Source organism: Vanessa tameamea, chromosome 23 (genome assembly GCF_037043105.1).
Source record: "Vanessa tameamea isolate UH-Manoa-2023 chromosome 23, ilVanTame1 primary haplotype, whole genome shotgun sequence".
Taxonomy (NCBI): domain Eukaryota; kingdom Metazoa; phylum Arthropoda; class Insecta; order Lepidoptera; family Nymphalidae; genus Vanessa; species Vanessa tameamea.
The window spans coordinates 2,229,711-2,249,019 of record NC_087331.1 but is presented as its reverse complement, the minus strand read 5'-3'; the positions used below and the strand labels follow the sequence as shown (position 1 = coordinate 2,249,019).

Sequence of the window (19,309 nt, the reverse complement as noted above, 5' to 3'; positions counted from 1 at the left end):
ATTTATCAGATTAATAGTTGACATAGTACACATAGACAAATGAAAAATGGTTATTAATAATGAATTTAACCAAATATTTCATTAGGTAACATAAATATTCCTTTGTACTTGTGCAATCATAAATATCAACATTATCTAGGCACACTATAGCTACTGAACCTTACAACCTTAAAGTTCAGCGACCTCTTGAAACAGGTTAAAAAGTGACAAGACAAAAGGTTTCATCTTATTCCACAGTTATGTATGTATTATCTTTCAAGGTCACAGAAACAAAGTCCCTGGACTAAGTGGGTTATGAAGAATCATTAGCATTCGAGGCACACTTTCTCGAGGCAGGTGACTAGTTTTAAAACCGTTACACTGAGTTGCGCACGTACGCTGTTTAAGTTTGTGTTTTTGATTTAAAACTATCTTAAAAAGAGAAAAATTTTGTACTAGTGTTTTATTATTCTTCAAAAATGGAAAAGTGTTGGAGGTTTTTCATTTTAATGGTAAGTAACATTTATTTTGATGTGTTAAGTGACAAAGTTCCTACATATTGAGTATGTCTCTATTGTCTATGTCTTCTACAATATAAAATTGTAAATGCTATAGCTTTGAAATAAGTATAATTACTCACACAAAAACGTGTAAAACTATTTCAATATTAATAATAATATTTATAAAAATATTAATACTACTCGCCGATAGATGGCAGGATATGTTTTGTACTAGACCATATTGTAGTTTTAAAGCTGTTATTCGTAATTTCGTAACATGCATCCTCGCCAGGAATTGTGAAGTTACCTAACAAATCCTTTCGTCGTTCCTGACTATGTTTAGTTGTTAGTATGACTTTATGAAAGGGTTACTAAAATATATTATACAACATAATTACCTCGACACAACCCAATATCTATCAATTTTGCGTTATTCTTATATCCAAGGTTCATTCATCATCATCATTAAAAGGTATGATTTGAAATTTGAATGTTATTGAAAAAGGTTCGGGACTGCTGGGATTTTTTTTTTCTTATCTGATATCAGCAATGGATGGGAGCAAGCCGAACATTCTTACTATTAAATACTTTACACTGTATCTAAAGTTTCTCATTCAAACGTTCATTCATTTAATTTAATGTTTAAGTTATGTGCAATTTTATTCTAATGTACTAATAAATGGTATATACATATATTAATGTTGAAATTCTGTCATAATAATGCTTGAAGTTGCGAATGCGAGAAGGGTTGCCTGGGTAGGGTAGTAACCTGTAACTTCAAGTTGACTAAACTTTTTAAGACGTAAGGCTTAGTGTTTAAAATGGTAATTTTAACTTTTCTTTTTATTTTTAGCTTGTCGTGGGTTTATCTATGGTGATCACCACGGAATCGACGGTTCCACAACCACGAGCACCAAATTTCCAATACTTCGAAAGGTAATGATTATTAAATATTGAAAGCGAAGTTAAGATTTCAGTCTTAGAAATAGTCTTAGAACATATCTAATGGATTTGGTCGAAAAGATAAAATATATAATAAAATATGGAGAGAAAAAAATATGTACAGCATAATCGGGGGGTACCAAAAGAAGCTTTTAATTTTCTCCATGACTTCCGTATATATTATAATAATAGTAAAATAAAGTAGATTTTTGGAAATTTATGTTGTCTTAAATAGGGGATATTATTAAATTTTATGTGCCATTTTTTAGTTAGAAATAAACGTGGATATTGATGATAAGGCTTATGCTTATACTTAAAAGTCAAATGAGATACCTAAATAGGGAAATCAAAGTTTCTGTGCAAGTCTGTCATTTTTATAGTAAGTTAAGTTTAAATTAAATATTGTTTCTATAAAAAAGTAAAGAAGAGGCCACAGATAGAGCAGGTTATCCAAATGTCATATAGTTCTTGATTGCGGATCTTGTTCGTAGTAATTTGTAAGTATATTTTGTAATAGTTCTGTTTAGGATATATATTATGTAGAGCAGTAGTTCCCAAATTTGACTGGACCGCGACTCAACTAACAAAATCTTCCACATTCGTGAATCACTGCTTTGATTTCATAAAGAAAAAGGAGTTTCTATTGATATTGCTATTTATTTTTAATATTAGTTTGCTGAAAATACCGCAAAACATAAGCTTCTGGTACTGAAGTGAAGAAGGACTTTCACGGTTTCATCAAACATTGGGAAATTATGGGGAAATGCAGATGTAGAACATTGATGGAGATGGGTATTTATGATACCCTAGATAGCGCACCGCTCCATAATAGGCGCGGAGGTATACCTATATTATGAAGAAATCTTGCATTAGTTGGATGAAAATCTGTAAAATGTGTAATAACAAACCCATAGTGGATAAGCGTGCTGAATTAAATTAATATGTTATCTCTTTTTTTTCAGGCCAAAATATCGGTATCCGTATTATGATGAAAATGGCAAAGGAAAGCTACTGTACGGCTATGGAGGACCAGAATTATATCAATACAAATCATATTCGCCACTTGAAGGCATTCACTAAAATGTATTAAATATATACATTGCAACGTGTATGTATATGGATAATTTTATAATATTTTATATGCAAAATATACAACATTGTTTAATACGTGTTGAAAAATTTTGTGCAAACTCTGATTGTTAAATATCTGTTATATTTTACCGAAGTTTTAAAAATAAACAATTATAACACAAATTTCACTGGTTTTTACTCAGTTACAATTTTAGTAATCAAAATAAACGACATTGAAAGAGAAATAAACAACATTTATAAATTGTATTGTAAATAAAAAGCAGTTTTTAATGAAATTGTCTTCCTGTTCCTTTTTAAATGTATATAATTTTGTCTTAAGGCCAATACATATTATTTAAAATATTTTATAATTGTAATATGAATGTTCAATTTATAACTTTATTTTTAAATTTCCGAAAAGCCAGATATTTCAGTAGAAAACGAAGATTGCAGATTCCAATTTAGACAGCTACTACTTAAATTTTATTGTTTTTAGTTTGTTTATAAATCATCGCGTGATCATTCTGAAGGAAAACATAGTAAGAAAACCTATTTATTTGTTGGATTTACTTTTGACATAAAGTTTTTATATTATATCGAGCTTAATGAATATGCTTCAAACGTTGCAGCGGGGAAGTTGTAGCAATGGCCTATAAGCTATTTTATGATGAATGGCGGTAATTAATAATACATATAAAGCATTATAGAAATACTCTATGCAGTTTGGCACTATAATTAATTAATAATAAGACGTGTTAAATTGGCTTCACCTTAAAACGACAAATTCAAATTAATCCTTGAGACCTGTTAGCACAGTCAACAACACTGTTCGTTGTAAACTATATACTTATTACACGTTTATCGTCTACGCGTATATTTCCTACCTCGAATCATTCGCATTTTGCTTCTCATACAAGAAAAACCGTTTCAAAGGTGAAAATGAATTTAAAATTATTTTTTATCCTGGCTACATTATTTTGTTATGAGTGCTTGTTTCTGCAATCGAGTTTTTGGGCGCCATTATTTAATCCGCGAATTTTAGGGTATAAAGTTGATATACCATTTGATCCAGAAGCAGGAAAAAATTCTAGGAAAGAATATAAAAATAAATATGGCATTAATGGTGAAAAATTGATAGCTGATTTAGGGAATGGACGTGGACCACAGAAAGATTCCAAGGTAAGTTTTGAGATAAAGAAAAATTAATGTTATTTTATATATTTATTATTTTAATAACTTATATATATATTAAAATGTTTCATATTTTAGGATTATGAGGAAGTAAAGGTTTACTATACATATATGGATAAAAAATTTTGAAGAAGTAAAAATACTATATTATAATTATTAGAATAAAATCCTGAAAATAAACATATGTCAAACTGATGTAATTTAAAAAAAGTCATATAGATTAAGGTTTGTATTACCTATATAGATAATAGATAAACAAGTTAATTGTATTTATATTTTTTATATATTCTGTATTGTAGAGTAACTATAAAAAAAAACAAAGTTTATGCTGTACATCATATTTTATTTAAATAACAAAGTTCAGCTTTTTTTTTAAATTAAGACTTATTTATAATTTTTATATAATAAAAAACATCTATATTCTTCTTTTCTGTGTACTTATGTAAAGGACATTGTTCCCTCGAATGAATGCGTCTCCGTATTTGTTCTTAAGCTGGCCGTTTACATATTCTTCAGTTTGCTCCAATGCTATGTTCATGTATCCGTCCAAACATGCAAGAACTCCTGAAATCAGAATTAAATTACTAAATTAATTTTCATTATACTCATATTATATTATATCAAACATTTGTCATCGAAAACAATATATTATGTATAGAAATTATTTTATATCAACTATGAGTGTTTATATTCCTTAAAAAACAGTAATGTCAAAACAACATAATCTTTAAAATAACCATATGCATAGAATGTATTGTGTATTGTAATTTTCAAATTTAAAACATTTTGAGTATCATTTAAATGTAAACATTTTTGGGAACAATGTTTATCACTTTTGTAAATATAACTATATATATATAATAAAAGTCATATATATGATGATTTATATCTAATTATAATGGAAATAATTCTGATTCGTCACTTTCAAAAACCTAAATTCATAAAATAAATAATTGTAACGAAAAATGATCAGAAGTCACCTACCTATTATGTTTGTATATTGTAGGGTATGCTAAACCAATTATATAGTATATATTTATTGTTATAATTTTATAGACAACCACATTATATAAAGTAATACAAATTTACTTATGTTTACTTACATTTAAATCAACCATTGTCACACAACATTGAAGTTATTTACGATCTCATAAAATTAAATGCTATGAACAATGACCTTCCTTACTACGGTAATGAGTAAACTCAACATTGAACAGGATAAATATTGACAAGCATCTTGATGCAATATTTTGCTTATACTATATATTATACTAACTCAGAAGCTACACAATAGGATTAGCTCATAGTTGTTTTGTTAAGATATAGATATTTGTTAATTAATTATTATTTAAATGTTAAGAACTATTTATTAATTTATCATTATAAATGGCAGTTTTTTATAGGTTAGACGTTGTTGAGAACAATTAGTTTTTTCAAATGTGTATATAACACATTTGACCAAACTAACCTTTAATGTTCAAGTAAACAAGTCATATGCAAAATTAAACAAGGGATATTAAAATTAATATTTTTGTATTTATTTTATTCATTATGTTACCGGAAGTCAATCAAAGTCGAGGTTACAATAATTATTACCTCTATAATCGACGCCGCTGTTAAGTTTCACTACCACCGGACGACCGTGGATTTGTTGAATAAAGGAAGAAAGTGCTTCTTTACGACTCATTTTTATAAAAGATTACTGTATTTTTATTTAAATATAAATATTCTAATGGTACTGGTTATTTTTATTTTAATATCCGATACAACATGAAATGAAAATAAAAATACCGCCATAAACAATTAAGCTGTCAATGTCATACGTGACTTACTTTAAAAACTAAGAATTGCCAGTTTATTTCAAATTAATTTCGAAATTGCGTATGCAATGGTGGAAATTAATAATTTAATATATAATTTAAAAATACTTTTAAGAAAAAAATATATACCATACCAAAAATCTTATTACTATGCGATAAGATTACATTAAATACTTTCATTCTAAACCAACACCATAATGTTATCGCTTTGAATTTATCCTATTTGGTGTCAACGGTACAAGTTTAGTTATTACTAGCGACCCACCCTAGCTTCGCATGGGTGCAAATATAAACCGCTATGTCCCTGCATTTTAATCTGTAATATCTTCGAAAATATTCATTTAAATTACATGCTGTAAAGGGCCATATTGATCTATATTAAATGCTGTATTGTTTAAAATCGCTTCGAAAATAAGCTATAATTTCTCATAAAAAGTAAAGCAAAAAAAATGGTTATTGTGGGTTATCCCATAGACATTTTTGAAGACCTTTTTAAGATGTACAATACTGTAGTAAATTATTTTCATCTATCTCGTAGGATTCAGCCAGCTTTTGCAAATTAAGCGCAAAAAAACTGTGTTTATTTACGACATCACTTTAGAAACCTCTAAAATTATCAGCGTTTCTCTATTTCTACTATATTGTACATGTATTATACATATAAGCCTTTCTATTGAAATAAACCGCATCAAAATCCGTTGTGTAATTTTAATGATCTAAGAATACATAGGGACAGACAGCGGTAAGCGACTTTGTTTCATACTATGTAATGATAATAGAATTTTTTTCTTTGGTGTCCATATCCGTAGAGTTAATAAATTGTGTAAAACATTCAGGACGTTTATTCTGATTTGTCTACAACTAATGTCAAATGTCATAGACAAATTATCTAGATATAGAGCTTTAGAGAATAGTCAATAACGCCATGCAAAATTTGATATCCTACCAGTTATAATTAATATTATTTAAAATTCTATTTGTTGCAAAATTATCACATAAAAATTTTAAAAAATTGATCCTTTAATTCAAAATAAATCATGTAATTATAACTGAAAATTTTCAGACAGTTAATTTACATATAATAAATTAGGATTAACAACTATTGTAAAAAATAAAAATAAACACAATCATTTATTAAACACCTTAAATGGCTACATAAACCTAAATAAAGAATATATAGTTTTATGTTTTTTCTTTAGGTTCAAGCGTCGTCCAAATAAAACCAGAGTAATTGTTCAATTCATTGTCAGTTAAAGGATATGGGCTGTTGCTTGCTTTATAGTAGTCTGAAGGGGCATGCATTACAAACTCCATGTATTCTAGTTTACGGGGCAACTCTTCTTCGGGTCCTGAAAAGATTTTTTTCAAAATTAAATTATTTTCAAAACTTCACTGTTTATTATATATATAAAAAATAAAAGAATTATTTTAATAGAAGTTTTATTTATTAAACAGGACTATTAATAGTTGAAATACTAATAATAAAGATATCATAATCACCAAACAACTTTTGATATATTACTCTTAAATATTATATGAGATTTAAATAAAATCTTTTTTTATAGAACAGACAGAAAATAAATTTTCATTTTTCATATTCTATCAAGTATGTGGAATCAATATTGTAAATCACTAATTTTGTTTGTATCCTCACAATATCTAACAACTAACAATTTACTTGATAACAATATCAGTTTACTTGATAACTTAAAAGGATTTACCTATAATGTAAGTAGCTGGATCAAATCCTTTCTCTGGAGGTGGACTTGCTTTTGTCGGCAGCAACCAAGTGACGACAGCACTCTTTTCACAATACTGGTCGGTAAGGAAACCACGGATTTGAGCATAGTATGTACCTCCATCAATATCTATCATTGACACAATATCACCAACTTGCATGTATGTACCCTGTAGAAATAATTGATATATAACATTTTTTTAGTTTAAATAAACAGGTTGAAATTGTTAATTAGTATAAATATTAAGTCTCTTATTAATCCAAATTGTTATGTGGTTGATATTAATGTTATAATTACAAAATGTATTAAGTTTTTAAACAAACTGTTTATTAAAATTCTGTACAAACATACAATGGAACAAATCACCTCACTTACATAACTAAATTAGACTAAAATTTAAAGATAATTATGATCAGCAAAGAGTTTTTAAATTACTTATAAATAAATTCACCTTAAAAAATAAAGATTCACTTGTAACAACTGTTGCTGTTGCTGTAGGCGCTTTTAGTGGTTGTCTTTTAAAAATACTTCTTCGACCTCGTCCGCGGGGCGCTGCGGGCTTTGATGGCGCAGGAGCTGGCGTTTTCGCTTTGTATCTAGTTGAGCGCGTACTTTTTCGAGTACCTTTTCCAGTAGCCTTTGCTGGCGTTGTTTCACCTTCAGTCTTCACATTTTTACTATCAATATCGTCTTTTTCTTCCCTCTTATCGTCTCCTTCGGTTTTAATAAAGTTGGCTTCGGTTTTGGCTTCCTTATTTGCAGTGTTTGTAAGGTGACATTCGTTGCATATTTGACCGGTTTCTGCACTCCGCCAGAGCAGTGAATCGTTTGTATTACATTGAACACATGTCGGCTTTGGCATTTTTGATAATTTTCATCTAAGTGGATTTCTGTAACTTTATTATTTTAATTTAAAAATATTCAATAAGCGACATAAACAAAAATATAGTCAAAGTTTGGAGTTTGACAATCTGAAGTTGTATCCACTTGTCAAATAGGTTAGACAGATATGTACATTGTCCACTGCGATTGTGGTTTTTAAACGTAACAATACTTTAGTATATTTTTAAGTATATAATTGGAATAATATAAAAAATAATTTTCTTCTGTATTGTGAATCTAACATTATTTCTCAATAATTATTTGAATATTATTAATTTATACTCAGTCGCCACCTAGCGTCAAGTAGAAAAATGGTAATTAACAATGAAATTAAGCAAAAATATAAATCAACGGAAATCCGCCCAGCTTACATTTGATTTGCATATAAATCTCGTTTTGGTAAATTACGGCCTATATCTGATTACATGTCCAGTGAATTTATTTTACCGCATGGTTTATGGCGATGTTGTCTAGTTTAATTTATAACGTACAAACTATCGCTATTGAGATTTATCTCATGATTTCGGACTATGTGAATTTATGTACCAACGCTGAATGTCAAATGAAACATAAGGCACCAAAGGTATAACAATCATTGTGAAATGCCGTAAATATATATAATCGTTAACAATTCATTTTTTTCTCTACCTCAAGAGACGACTATGTCATATACCTCATTATGTTTATGGTGCGTAATTTGGTGACAGATGTCATCATTAAAAGTTAGTGACACAATTGAAGTTCATAGCAAATTTCGTACGAAGCCTTAAAACTTATAACGAAGCTAAGGTCTGTTGAATATCGGTAGCTTTTGGGTCCAAATAAAGTTGGGAAATTAGTCATAATTATGTGCAAGTTAAATTAATCCATCCGTCTGTTTTGTCGTGCAACATTTTTTATCGAAAATCTAAATATTAAATGTTATATAATTCTCTATGAAATTGGTTTATATTTACATTATCATTCTAAGTAGTCTCCTGTAATACTAAGACAGATTAGTACCTATTTTATTATAACAAATGAATAAAGATAAAGAAAGGATAAGAAAAGTACCTCAGACAAGATATATTGTCTAGTATCAAGGTAGTCCAAGTTTTTCTAGATCTAGGAACTTCAATATCGTGTTACACAATTTCATTTAAAGTTAATAATGCACCGGCTCGATTTAAGATTTCAGACCCTGGATCAACTGGTAAAGGAAAAGGCAAAGAATTTTTTTTATGTCTATGTTAATATAACAAATATATGTTTCACAAAAAACCTGTTTTACTTGACATTGTTCCATGAAAGTTACTATCCTTATGTAATCGAGCAATAGAAGTCACAATTTCACGCTTGATCCTTGCGCTAACAGTACGTCACAGTTTCTGTAAAAATCTCTTATTGTTTGCGTACATACATAAAATGATTGATGATAATTGTTATCAGTATAAGATTGAATGGATTATTTCGGATTCTAAGTATTCAGCTGACGCATAACTGTCGACGCATATATATCTGCTACTTTAAAATGAAGCTTATTAAGGGATGCCGGAAAAAAGATAGATAAACAATAGTGCTCTACGTCATAGGATATGTTATTTTGTAAATTTTAACGTGTGAGATGTTGCTAATGCAAGTATAGCAGCTCAATTCGCCGTCAAATTTTGACAAAATGGTAATGACGTAGTCAAAGTTCTCGTTAATGTTTCTTGAATCGAGGCCCTGATTTATCGTTGAATATTGTTATTTGTTTGAAACGCGTCTTTGGAGATCGACAGTCTTATATAATTATGTAAATTTTAAACTTCTACAAGATTTTTTTACCTCAACCTCAAGTTTAAAAATTCTACACAATTTTTAAACTTGAGGGTACACTTTAATGTTTTTTTCATAAATCGAAAAAAAAGTACTAAATGTATTAACTCTTATACTCTTTACAAGCGCGAATTTAATTAAACTTATTAGAATATAGTGTCGTTACCTGTCTTACTAAATAACTTATCTTAATAAAGTAATACTATCGAGAAGAGAGCGGTGGCGGAGGGGCAGCGTAAGTAGAATGACTGCATATAAGAGTACCACCCCGTATAATGCGATCATAGCACACGAGTCGGCCTTACTTCCAGGGTGCGTCAATATATGTTTTACGTCAAAAATTACCGACATTATAAAAATATGAGGAAGCATGTGGCGCAGGAACGGCTTGTGAGTGGTAGATAAATTTTATTCGACATAACTCATGATTATACGATTTAATGAAAAGAAAAAACTTACGATGTTTAAATTTTATAAATAAATAATATCTAAAAGATGTTTTCTTAGTACGGGAGTTGATTTAATTGAATTAGAAACTAAGAAAAGATCTTATAATCTTAAAAGAAATACGATATTTGTTATAGATAGTTTAATCCTCGCGCCCTACTCTTTCTTCCAATCGCTACAGTGCTAGTATGTAATGTAAGATGCTGGAGTGTGAGTTCTACGGTCACTATGGGCATACGACACTAATTTAAAAGACAGATTGAAATAACGATGAAGTTCAATCTTTTCAAAAATATGTATTTTTAAATATAAAAGTAAAAATGAGTTTCCTAAAATAGTGGGGAGTATCTTCATGGATTAACTGATCATATTTTATTTTTTAATACTATAAAACATCAATTAATTTTTAATTTGTCAAAACTCTAGGGTATGAAATACGTTTAAACATTATACAAATCCAGGCGTGTTAACATTTTTTATGTTATTTTCAGTATACGAATAACCTAACAAAGTTTTCCCCTCGCTGTCTGTCACTGACTTGTCTTCTTGTTGTCTATGCGTCATTTATCATGGGTTAAGTCCTTGTACCTGTAATTACATTGGGTCATTCACCCTTGTAATTGGAATATATTTGAAACCAAAGTATTGATACGGATGGCTATAGAATAAGTTACACATCATTCATATTATGAATCCTATTTAGTTTACATCATATTATAGGTATTTAAATATATAAATTATGATTTAAAAAAAAAAACAAAATAGACGTGAAAAAAGTTTATTTAAAATCGTATTGTGATATGAATAAGTTAGACCTTAAGCTAAACGGAATGATTTAATAAGTACTTATGATATTATGATTTATGTCCATTTGATTGCATACCTTATTAGTATTATCGCTATATAATGATCTATTGTATATTTTAAGTAATTGCTGTAGTCATTTGCTTTTAAATATAAATGAAAGACACTTTATTCAAAGCTTTATAAATACAATGGCTTATTTTAGAAGGCATGTTTTAATGTTACTTTACAATTGACTTATTAAAAAGTATTATCAGAAACATATTAATTTCTATGGGCCAATACAAATAAGCTTAATAAATGCAAAATATCATACAGTTATCTTCTTAATAATATGCTTATTGACACTATTCTCCGCTAGATGACACTTTATAAATCCAAATAGATAACTAATGTAACTTATATATAATTTTAAAGCCGTTGCATCTAAATCTAAATGAAAGTTAAGAAAAGTTAATTGTGAGAAATACTGGTGAGAAATACACAAATTAAGAAAAAAAACGAGTACAGAATATATATATAATTATAAAAGAATTTGTAATTCAATGGTGAATTATTGTTAATATAAACAAATATTGCTTGTAAAAAGTACCTTTATGATCTTAGTTTTATGAATTTGTGATATATTTTTTTAATCTATAGTTTTTGTTTGATTATATTTTATAATGTTGACATAAAACTGAGCTAATTGACATTTGTTTTCGATCTTCATTTATGGTATAATTTTTGTTTTGTCTTACATAAACGCGAGGTGAATTATCTAGAATAGAAGTAGATAGTGGTAGGGTTGACCTTTGAAATGTATTTAATGCAATAATTATATCTTACATTCAAATAATTTTACATCATTCATTTTAAGCACTAAGAACTATAATATGGTTTGTATTACATCTGATAAGAACTATTAATTACCTATAATAATTTTGAAATTAGTCGCAATATTCACAAAACGAAAATCATTCGAAAAAAAAGAGAAGCAATAATTGATATATAATTTATCAACTAATACTTCCGTCAAATTTAAAATTATACAACGTAATGTCGCTACTCTTCGCTAGATGTCGTTCACTTGCAGATGTGGACTTCGCTGCGTGTGACGCACTTGTCACAGGACACGCGGCAGCACCAGTGAAAGCGACAGTTGCATTTAGTCTCTTCTTCCGTGCGCACAGTGTTGTACCCACGACCACAGCAGAGAGTTTCGCAGCCTTCTTCGCCTGAAAAATAATATATATAAGTTTTATACTTGTTCGCCTACCTTATTAAATTACTAGATTGCACGTCTTTTGCCTATATTGAATCTGATTAAATAATAAATTTGGGTAATATAGATATATATATTTAAATAGAATGTTGAATTTAAATACATCATAAGAATTTCTATACTAAAAATTAATTAATATTTTGATATAAGATCAAAAAGGCACATGTCTATTTTCTATTCATAAATGTATATTATTAATGAATACGAAATTCGGCCAAATTTCGGTTCAATTGTGCCGCGCTTTTTTGGTTTAAATGCTTCCCCCACACAAAAACTTGTTACATTTGAGCACTAAATTTAGTAGAACCAACAGAAGTAGAAAAAAAGGTAAACAAACCTTAGATTTACGTATTTCATAAGATTTATTAATAATTATTATATATAATTATTACACTTAACCACTTATTTCCACTTTAATTCATTTAACTGTATGTCAAACGAAATATAAGGCACAGGTAATGATCATTGTGAAATGCCGTGAATATAATCATTACCAATATAAAAAAAATCTCTCTTCCTAGAGACGACTTTAAACGTCATTTTTTCAACATATTATGTTTATGGTGCGTAATTTGTTGACACCGATGTTTGGGGCAAAGCAGAATAAACCAACAAAATATTAATGAGAATACAGATTTCTTATTCAAAATAACATAAATTAAAATTAATGCATTTAAATTTTTTACCTCTTGACGTTCTGTTACAATGACGTCCATGTGTTCCCAGAGATCCAGTAGCGGGGTCCGCCTCGCAGTAAGATGGGGATGGTTCTAGGTACACTAATTCTGACTTCCGAGGTTGCCTGCCTACGCCGGCGTTCTGTCTTGACCTGTAGGGTTAGGACATATTGCTTTAAAGGAAAAATTTATAATTAAAATCCGTAGATTTTTTTAATAATAACCAGTATAACCTTCTCAAACCTTGACTGCCATTTATTATGTACTAAAATCCAAAATCTTCTCCGAAATACGCTGCATATTTTGGTAAAAGTTTTATGTATAATGGTTTACCAATTTTGCAGTTACGAAAGATAAAAATAAATGTATCCTCATATTTTAAAAATATAATTTAATCTACATTTTGTGGTGTAAGAAAACTTGTTACGCAAAACAAAATAAAGAAAATAAAAAAACAATATTAATTTAAGACAAAATTGCATTATTTATGTTAAAGGGATATAAATTAAATCCTACGCAGTTTGGTGTTAACAACTACAAGGGGCGTTGAATAGTCATGAGCTAACAGTTATTACACAATCAAATAAAAAAGTTAAAGGATTGATTATATACGTAATACGGTAATTGGAACGTTATTGTGCTCAAATCTTATATATTAATAGCGTAAGCCAATTTTTGTCCCAGTGATTATGGGACGAAAGCTGCACATAAAAAATCGGTTATGGTCTCAGTTTGAAGAGCTGCAGCCGTAGATGTGCAGAAAAATAAAGAGGAATCTTGAGGAATCTTCAAAAGCAAATCACTGATAGGCAATTATTGTAATATCCTTAATAATATTTAACGTGTATTTCTTTTGAAGAAGGAACGATATATATATAATATACATATAAGTTTGTTTTAGGTGTAGCTTTAAAGTTAGTCATTTGATTTTTTTTATGATTGATGGTAAAGGAAAACTAATTATGGTAGAAGGTTTTCGTCACCTCAACAGGATAGGAGCTTTTGCCCAATAGAGGGATAGAGAAAGAAACTGGCCTTTTTATACATATTGGTAGTATGTTGTGGTTACATTATTTTGTAATAAACCTTTATATTAAAATAAATCTACATGTATTTTATTAATTACCTGTACTTATACGAAATGGTCAAAAATAAAAGAGGCCTTACACGAGGAGCATGTATTAATTGGACATATAATAGTTGTGTGTCGTGTGGTACATTTCCGATGGGCCAAGATTTGACCATTATCGGTGAGGCGTTTACCAATACGCAACGCCCTTGCGTTTTGCACCCTGGATTAAGATGGGCCTTTATTTTATAAATTGAACGAAGTCGTCTGACGAGTTTATATATTAATAATCAGAATAGGTAACAGGTGAGAATGTGAGTCAGACTGTCCCCCATCCGGTTACGAGTTAAGGTCAAAGTTGGAAAATCATTTCATATTCATGATCTGTACGATTGTAGGAAATTTCTCATACTTTGCGGCGTTACGACTAAAGTTATATCTTATTTGTAAATGAATTAGTGTTCGTTCGTGGGTTTGAACGTGTTTTAGGGGTTAGTCGTTAGGTGTTAGGCATAAATTAGTGGTCCTTCCTTGGGGTTCAAGCTTGCTTCTTCAAAATTTGGTCGTGAAAGAGTAGCAGTCAGTGAGACAGACAGAGTTAATTCCGCTTTTATTATAATCTTAGTATAGATAGGCAAAGACAATAGAGGTTTTTTCCTCTGTCTGTCAAATTATAATTTTTTGGTTGATTAATTTATAGTTTAAGCAAACAAATCTATTAACTCACCTTCGTATAACAAGATGGGTCTGCGGCGCATGAGTGGCCGGTGGCGGATGTGGCGCCACGAGTCTAGCTCTGTGATACTTCTCTCGTAGGGCAGCACCCACCGCTCGGAAGGGTGGTAACGCACGCCAACACGTGCGGAGTGCGCAGGAGCCGGACACGCCATGGCATTTACATTCGCGTCTAACTAAATCTTTTACGACCTGTTTAAATTCATGAAAATATATTCTTTGAATGTTACGATTGCAGATAAACAGACCACCTGACGTTGATCAGAGGTCAGTAGTCTCTTAATTGAGATTCTTATTGAGAAGTTGGCTATTAGAATAATGTATTAACTTCGTGGTAGGGCTATGTTCTAGCCCGTCTGAGCAGGTACCACCCACTCATTACACAATCTACCGCTAAATAGCAGTACCCAGTATTGTTTTGTTCCGGTTTGAAGGGTGAGTGAGCCAGTGTAACTACAGGCACAAGGGACATAACAGCTTAGTTCCCAAGGTTGGTGGCGCATTGGCGATGTAAGGAATGGTAAATATTTCTTATTGCGCCCATTGTCTAGCGGCGGTGGTGACCACTTATTAAAACAACTTTAAATTGTAGTAATCGTCGTGAAATTTGTCATAATAACTGGCGCACTTAAATATTTATCGGAATTACAAACAACGATACCATGTAAAGGTATTATATGGTATCGACTATCGTTGTTTGTACGTAGAATATGTTTTAAATAAAACAAATGGTTCTTAAACCTTCTCGTATACATCATAAAATCCGTGATTTTCGTAACTCAGTGTACAATGGTCACGACTATCTTATCTGGTGGTTCAGAAAATTATTCAAATAAGATTTCGCCATAAGCGCAATAACAAAACGAATATATACAGTTGTTTTTTATAAACAGTTTTGTATCTTAAACTATTTGTGTCAAATATTTTCATCATTGATATTATTAAAATTATAACTTGAAAAATTAAGAATTGTTTGTTTCCATTTTCAAAATTTGTTTAGCCATGTACATCATTCAAATTAGTTACTTTTTTATTTTGGCGCCAATCGATAGTCCCCTCATTGCTACTATAATCTGTGACGGTAATTAAATAAGGATGTGATAAAATGCAGGGCTTTTTAGCGGCGAGGAGTACATGTCCAAGTCCTAGAAGGTGCACACTCTCGTCCGCACTATGACGTTAAATAGTAGCTTTTGTATTTCTGAATTCTCGTATGATAAATTATGTACGTACTGTGCTATGTACTGAGATATTAAGTACGAAATATAAAACATAAATGAACTGGTTTTGTGAGTGCTGTAAGTATCTTCAAATAATTATTTAACTGTTCTATCGACATTCGCTAAAATCATTTTCTGAGGTCCGAATATTTATGCTGCCCCTTTATTACTTATTGTTATTAAAGGTAAATTGTTTTTTAAAGATTTTGGTGTGAAGATAGGCTATTGCCTATTTGAATATTACCGCAAACTTTCGTAATACAATTGAATTGTTAACTGTCACTACTTGTTAAACAGCATTTAATGCAGCAGCAGGATTTAATGCGTCCCCGGTATTCTTCCTTCTAGGTATGGTGAGTGGTCATGATAATGCTGCACTATGCATTTCTGCTGTGGTAAAGAATGGCAAAGATTTATTTTTTGGGACTTAAGTACAGTAATAACATCACCTATAGGCAGATGATTTAGTTACCTTTGCCTTTCTACTATTTATGAAAAGGTAAAAGATGCTGGCGTCATCTCAAAGAACTTATGCGTTATAAGTGAGAGCCATCGTTTTGTGAAGCGTCATAAGTTTGTTGAACTTGTTTTTTTTTTTTTCATTTTTACCGTCAAGAATTACAAGTAGGTACAAATTGCAAGCTACTTGAGACGATTATGTGAACATTATGCAATTATGCAAATATAAAGGAAATGGTTGTAATTATTTTAAAATGCAACCATTTTTATCTGCTAATAGGGTGAGGATTGCGTGCGGCTCTGCATTTGCGTGGATTTATTAAATTTATTTTTTATCTGTGCCATAACTAATGTGAAAGTTAAATATTTTTAAAATTCTGGAAACAATTTTGTTTCTTGTGTAAGTAAAAGTAGACTATCGTTTAATAATAGCTAATTTTATTGGAATAATAAAAATTCTATCAACCGATGATTTAAAAACAAACTTGATATTATTATTTTGCAAGCAAGTTGGATACATAATTTATTCTACCCCTGTCAATAGAGTCTAACCGAAGGAAGCAAGTCCAAAATTCAGCAAACTGACATTTGGCAAATGTCAACAAGCTATGGATGTATGACATTCTTCTTAAAATTTTTAGACTTATTAAATTTTAATCGCATTCGTTTTTTCATGTACAAAAATATTTGCAATATATTAAATGTGAATTAGTCTTTACGGCATGTGTTCTTCAGCGTTTATACGTTAAGTACCTGGTATTTTCTATAATACATCATAACGATGAGAGCTGGTGAACCGTAATAGTGTAAGTGTAGCGAAGTTGTCTTCAGGCTAAACGACTTAACTGCTAGACATAAACATATTCTACAATACGCGCAATGTAACTTTGCCGCCCAAATATTAGGCATTGCCTAACGATCGCATGTATAACAGTAATAAGTAATTTTATCGATTATTTAAATAATAATTGTAAATTATAATAATAGTTACTATGTTTTATATAGGTATAAATTATTATATTTAATGTAATTTATTTGAATTATTTTGTTAAATGAGTGGATCTAAGTAACTTTTCTTCTACATAAGTGTTCGACTGAAGGTTCAGTTTGTTTCTGTTTAATCGATTTATATGTTTTGTTTGTAACTTGCTGAGTTAGGTATGTCTACTTTGTCTTGTCTTAACTATGAATTAGAATTGGTATAATTAATAAGAAATAATAATTATTATTATTCCAAAATGGTATTGTTTAACGTACGGGAACAGGCGATATATAAGTAATCAGGTAAATAATATGGATTTTCAAGATTGATTCGAAAAACAATTAGGTACTGTCCTTGCGATTTATTTATCAAAATTGGAAATGCTAGCCGACTATGAAATGTGCATTTATAATTAATGATAAATTCATTATTTTAACAATATAATTCTGACCGATGTATCTTTTAAAGGAATATTGCAGTGCGTATTCTGCCAAATGTCAAACAACTGAAAGCCACTAATCAAACGCAATATACATTACATAGAAAAAGTTGACGTGGTCGTAAAGTAAAGCTGTCTTAAATTTTCTAATATTCTACGCAACTTTCTTAATTTTTTTTCTCATAAGAACCTCCTGACAATAACAAATACACGAAAAAAGAATTAGTGCAATCTGTCCAGCCGGTCACGTGATGTCGGGAAAAAAGGAAATAGGGATTCATTTAAATAGATATGTATATATAGATAATATGTTTATTTACAAGTAGTTCAAGAGATATTACAAGATTTGATTTAACGCGTTGTGCTTATTTGGGTAAGTGAGTATAACTGTAGGCAAGGGACGTGACACTTTGATTCTTAAGGTTGGTGGCACATTGACAATGTATGATGACAGGTTGATATTTCGTACAGTGCCAATGTCTACGGGCAGTGGTGAGCACTTACCATCAGGAGGCCCATTCGTCAGTTTACAAAACTATTTGAAATAAAACAATACAAGTCATTGAGTTCATCTGTTGAGGTATTCTGTGCGAGTTAGAAAGTTGACGTTGTGACGTTCCCGTGCACCGAAAATCATATAATAGTCCTACGCCTAATCTCTCTCTTTAATCGTGTCGGATTATTGTCCGAAAAGATTAAGAAAGTATGGGACTACATGGAACACTTGTGTTGGCACACGCACACATGTATCTATTCTCATTTGAGAATCGTCATAAGCGAATTTGATCTGTGAGGCTATTACGATTAGAAAAACTGTTGCTAATTATTTGATTTGATATCAATCCGCAACAAATATTTGATAGAAATATTTGCTATGCTCTAACCGTAATAGCCCCACTGGAAAATTCTACTTAAATTATTATAATTTATTACTTTATTGTAATCTAATCGATACGTAATCTTTGTCATTTTACAGTTTTCATATTCTAGTAATAGAACAATTCAGTTATGGCTCGGTTGATAGGATCTGATTAGAATCGGGAACGTATCATAATCGTTATAATAAGCAGAATTGCCCCCTGGTTAGCCCGTTGAGATATTAACGCTTATAAATATTAAAAATCAAATAAGAATGTATGTTTAGTCCCTAAAAATTATACCCTTTTACATTTGGAACCCCTATTATCCAATAATTTTTATCGGTAGTCCGTTAAAATAATATACAATTTAGTATAATATTACTAAGATATTTTAAAATCTGAGTAAAATGGGAAACAGTATCCGAGTTCGCC

The 19,309-nt window shown here is 30.1% G+C and overlaps 4 protein-coding genes across 7 annotated transcripts in view; 1 reads left to right on the top strand and 3 right to left on the bottom strand.

The window, feature by feature from the left end:
• The first annotated feature begins 294 nt into the window (after positions 1-294).
• LOC135193971 (uncharacterized protein) lies at positions 295-2,544 on the top strand. The gene is made up of 3 exons (XM_064218654.1): positions 295-491; positions 1,333-1,415; positions 2,384-2,544. Exons 1-3 carry the CDS (start codon positions 459-461, stop codon positions 2,499-2,501), a joined length of 234 nt encoding a protein of 77 aa, XP_064074724.1. The 5' UTR covers positions 295-458; the 3' UTR covers positions 2,502-2,544.
• A 1,465-nt stretch (positions 2,545-4,009) lies between these two features.
• The window catches only part of LOC135193967 (U6 snRNA-associated Sm-like protein LSm6), a 388,927-nt gene continuing 373,627 nt past the window's right edge, over positions 4,010-19,309 (bottom strand). Inside the window, exons 2-3 of the mRNA XM_064218616.1 lie at positions 5,280-5,421; positions 4,010-4,247 (exon numbers count right to left, since the gene is read on the bottom strand). Of these exons, the coding sequence (XP_064074686.1) occupies positions 4,099-4,247; positions 5,280-5,370 (240 nt within the window). The 5' untranslated portion in view covers positions 5,371-5,421 and the 3' untranslated portion in view covers positions 4,010-4,098. The remainder of the gene's footprint in view (positions 4,248-5,279; positions 5,422-19,309) is intronic.
• Positions 6,622-8,225, bottom strand: LOC113403430 (GATA zinc finger domain-containing protein 1). Its single transcript, XM_026643970.2, has 3 exons — positions 7,694-8,225; positions 7,225-7,411; positions 6,622-6,852 (listed from the first exon to the last, which is right to left on the bottom strand). Exons 1-3 carry the CDS (start codon positions 8,102-8,104, stop codon positions 6,686-6,688), a joined length of 765 nt encoding a protein of 254 aa, XP_026499755.2. The 5' UTR covers positions 8,105-8,225; the 3' UTR covers positions 6,622-6,685.
• The window catches only part of LOC113397731 (protein Wnt-7b-like), a 48,956-nt gene continuing 40,777 nt past the window's right edge, over positions 11,131-19,309 (bottom strand). For all 4 annotated transcript variants that reach the window (XM_064218610.1, XM_064218612.1, XM_064218611.1 and 1 more), the window contains exons 6-8: positions 14,910-15,109; positions 13,123-13,265; positions 11,131-12,389 (exon numbers count right to left, since the gene is read on the bottom strand). In XM_064218610.1, the coding sequence (XP_064074680.1) occupies positions 12,238-12,389; positions 13,123-13,265; positions 14,910-15,109 (495 nt within the window). In that variant the 3' untranslated portion in view covers positions 11,131-12,237. The remainder of the gene's footprint in view (positions 12,390-13,122; positions 13,266-14,909; positions 15,110-19,309) is intronic.

Bases quoted from the DNA above. Each gene is read 5' to 3' on its own strand.
- LOC113403430 (XM_026643970.2), bottom strand. From the start codon at position 8,104: ATGCCAAAGCCGACATGTGTTCAATGTAATACAAACGATTCACTGCTC. The intron at 7,412-7,693 runs GTGAATTTATTT...TTATTTCTACAG, and splicing joins GTGAATCTTTATTTTTTAAG to GGTACATACATGCAAGTTGG. The intron at 6,853-7,224 runs GTAAATCCTTTT...AAATCTTTTCAG, and splicing joins TCCAGCTACTTACATTATAG to GACCCGAAGAAGAGTTGCCC.
- LOC135193971 (XM_064218654.1), top strand. From the start codon at position 459: ATGGAAAAGTGTTGGAGGTTTTTCATTTTAATG. The intron at 492-1,332 runs GTAAGTAACATT...TTTTATTTTTAG, and splicing joins GGAGGTTTTTCATTTTAATG to CTTGTCGTGGGTTTATCTAT. The intron at 1,416-2,383 runs GTAATGATTATT...CTTTTTTTTCAG, and splicing joins AATTTCCAATACTTCGAAAG to GCCAAAATATCGGTATCCGT.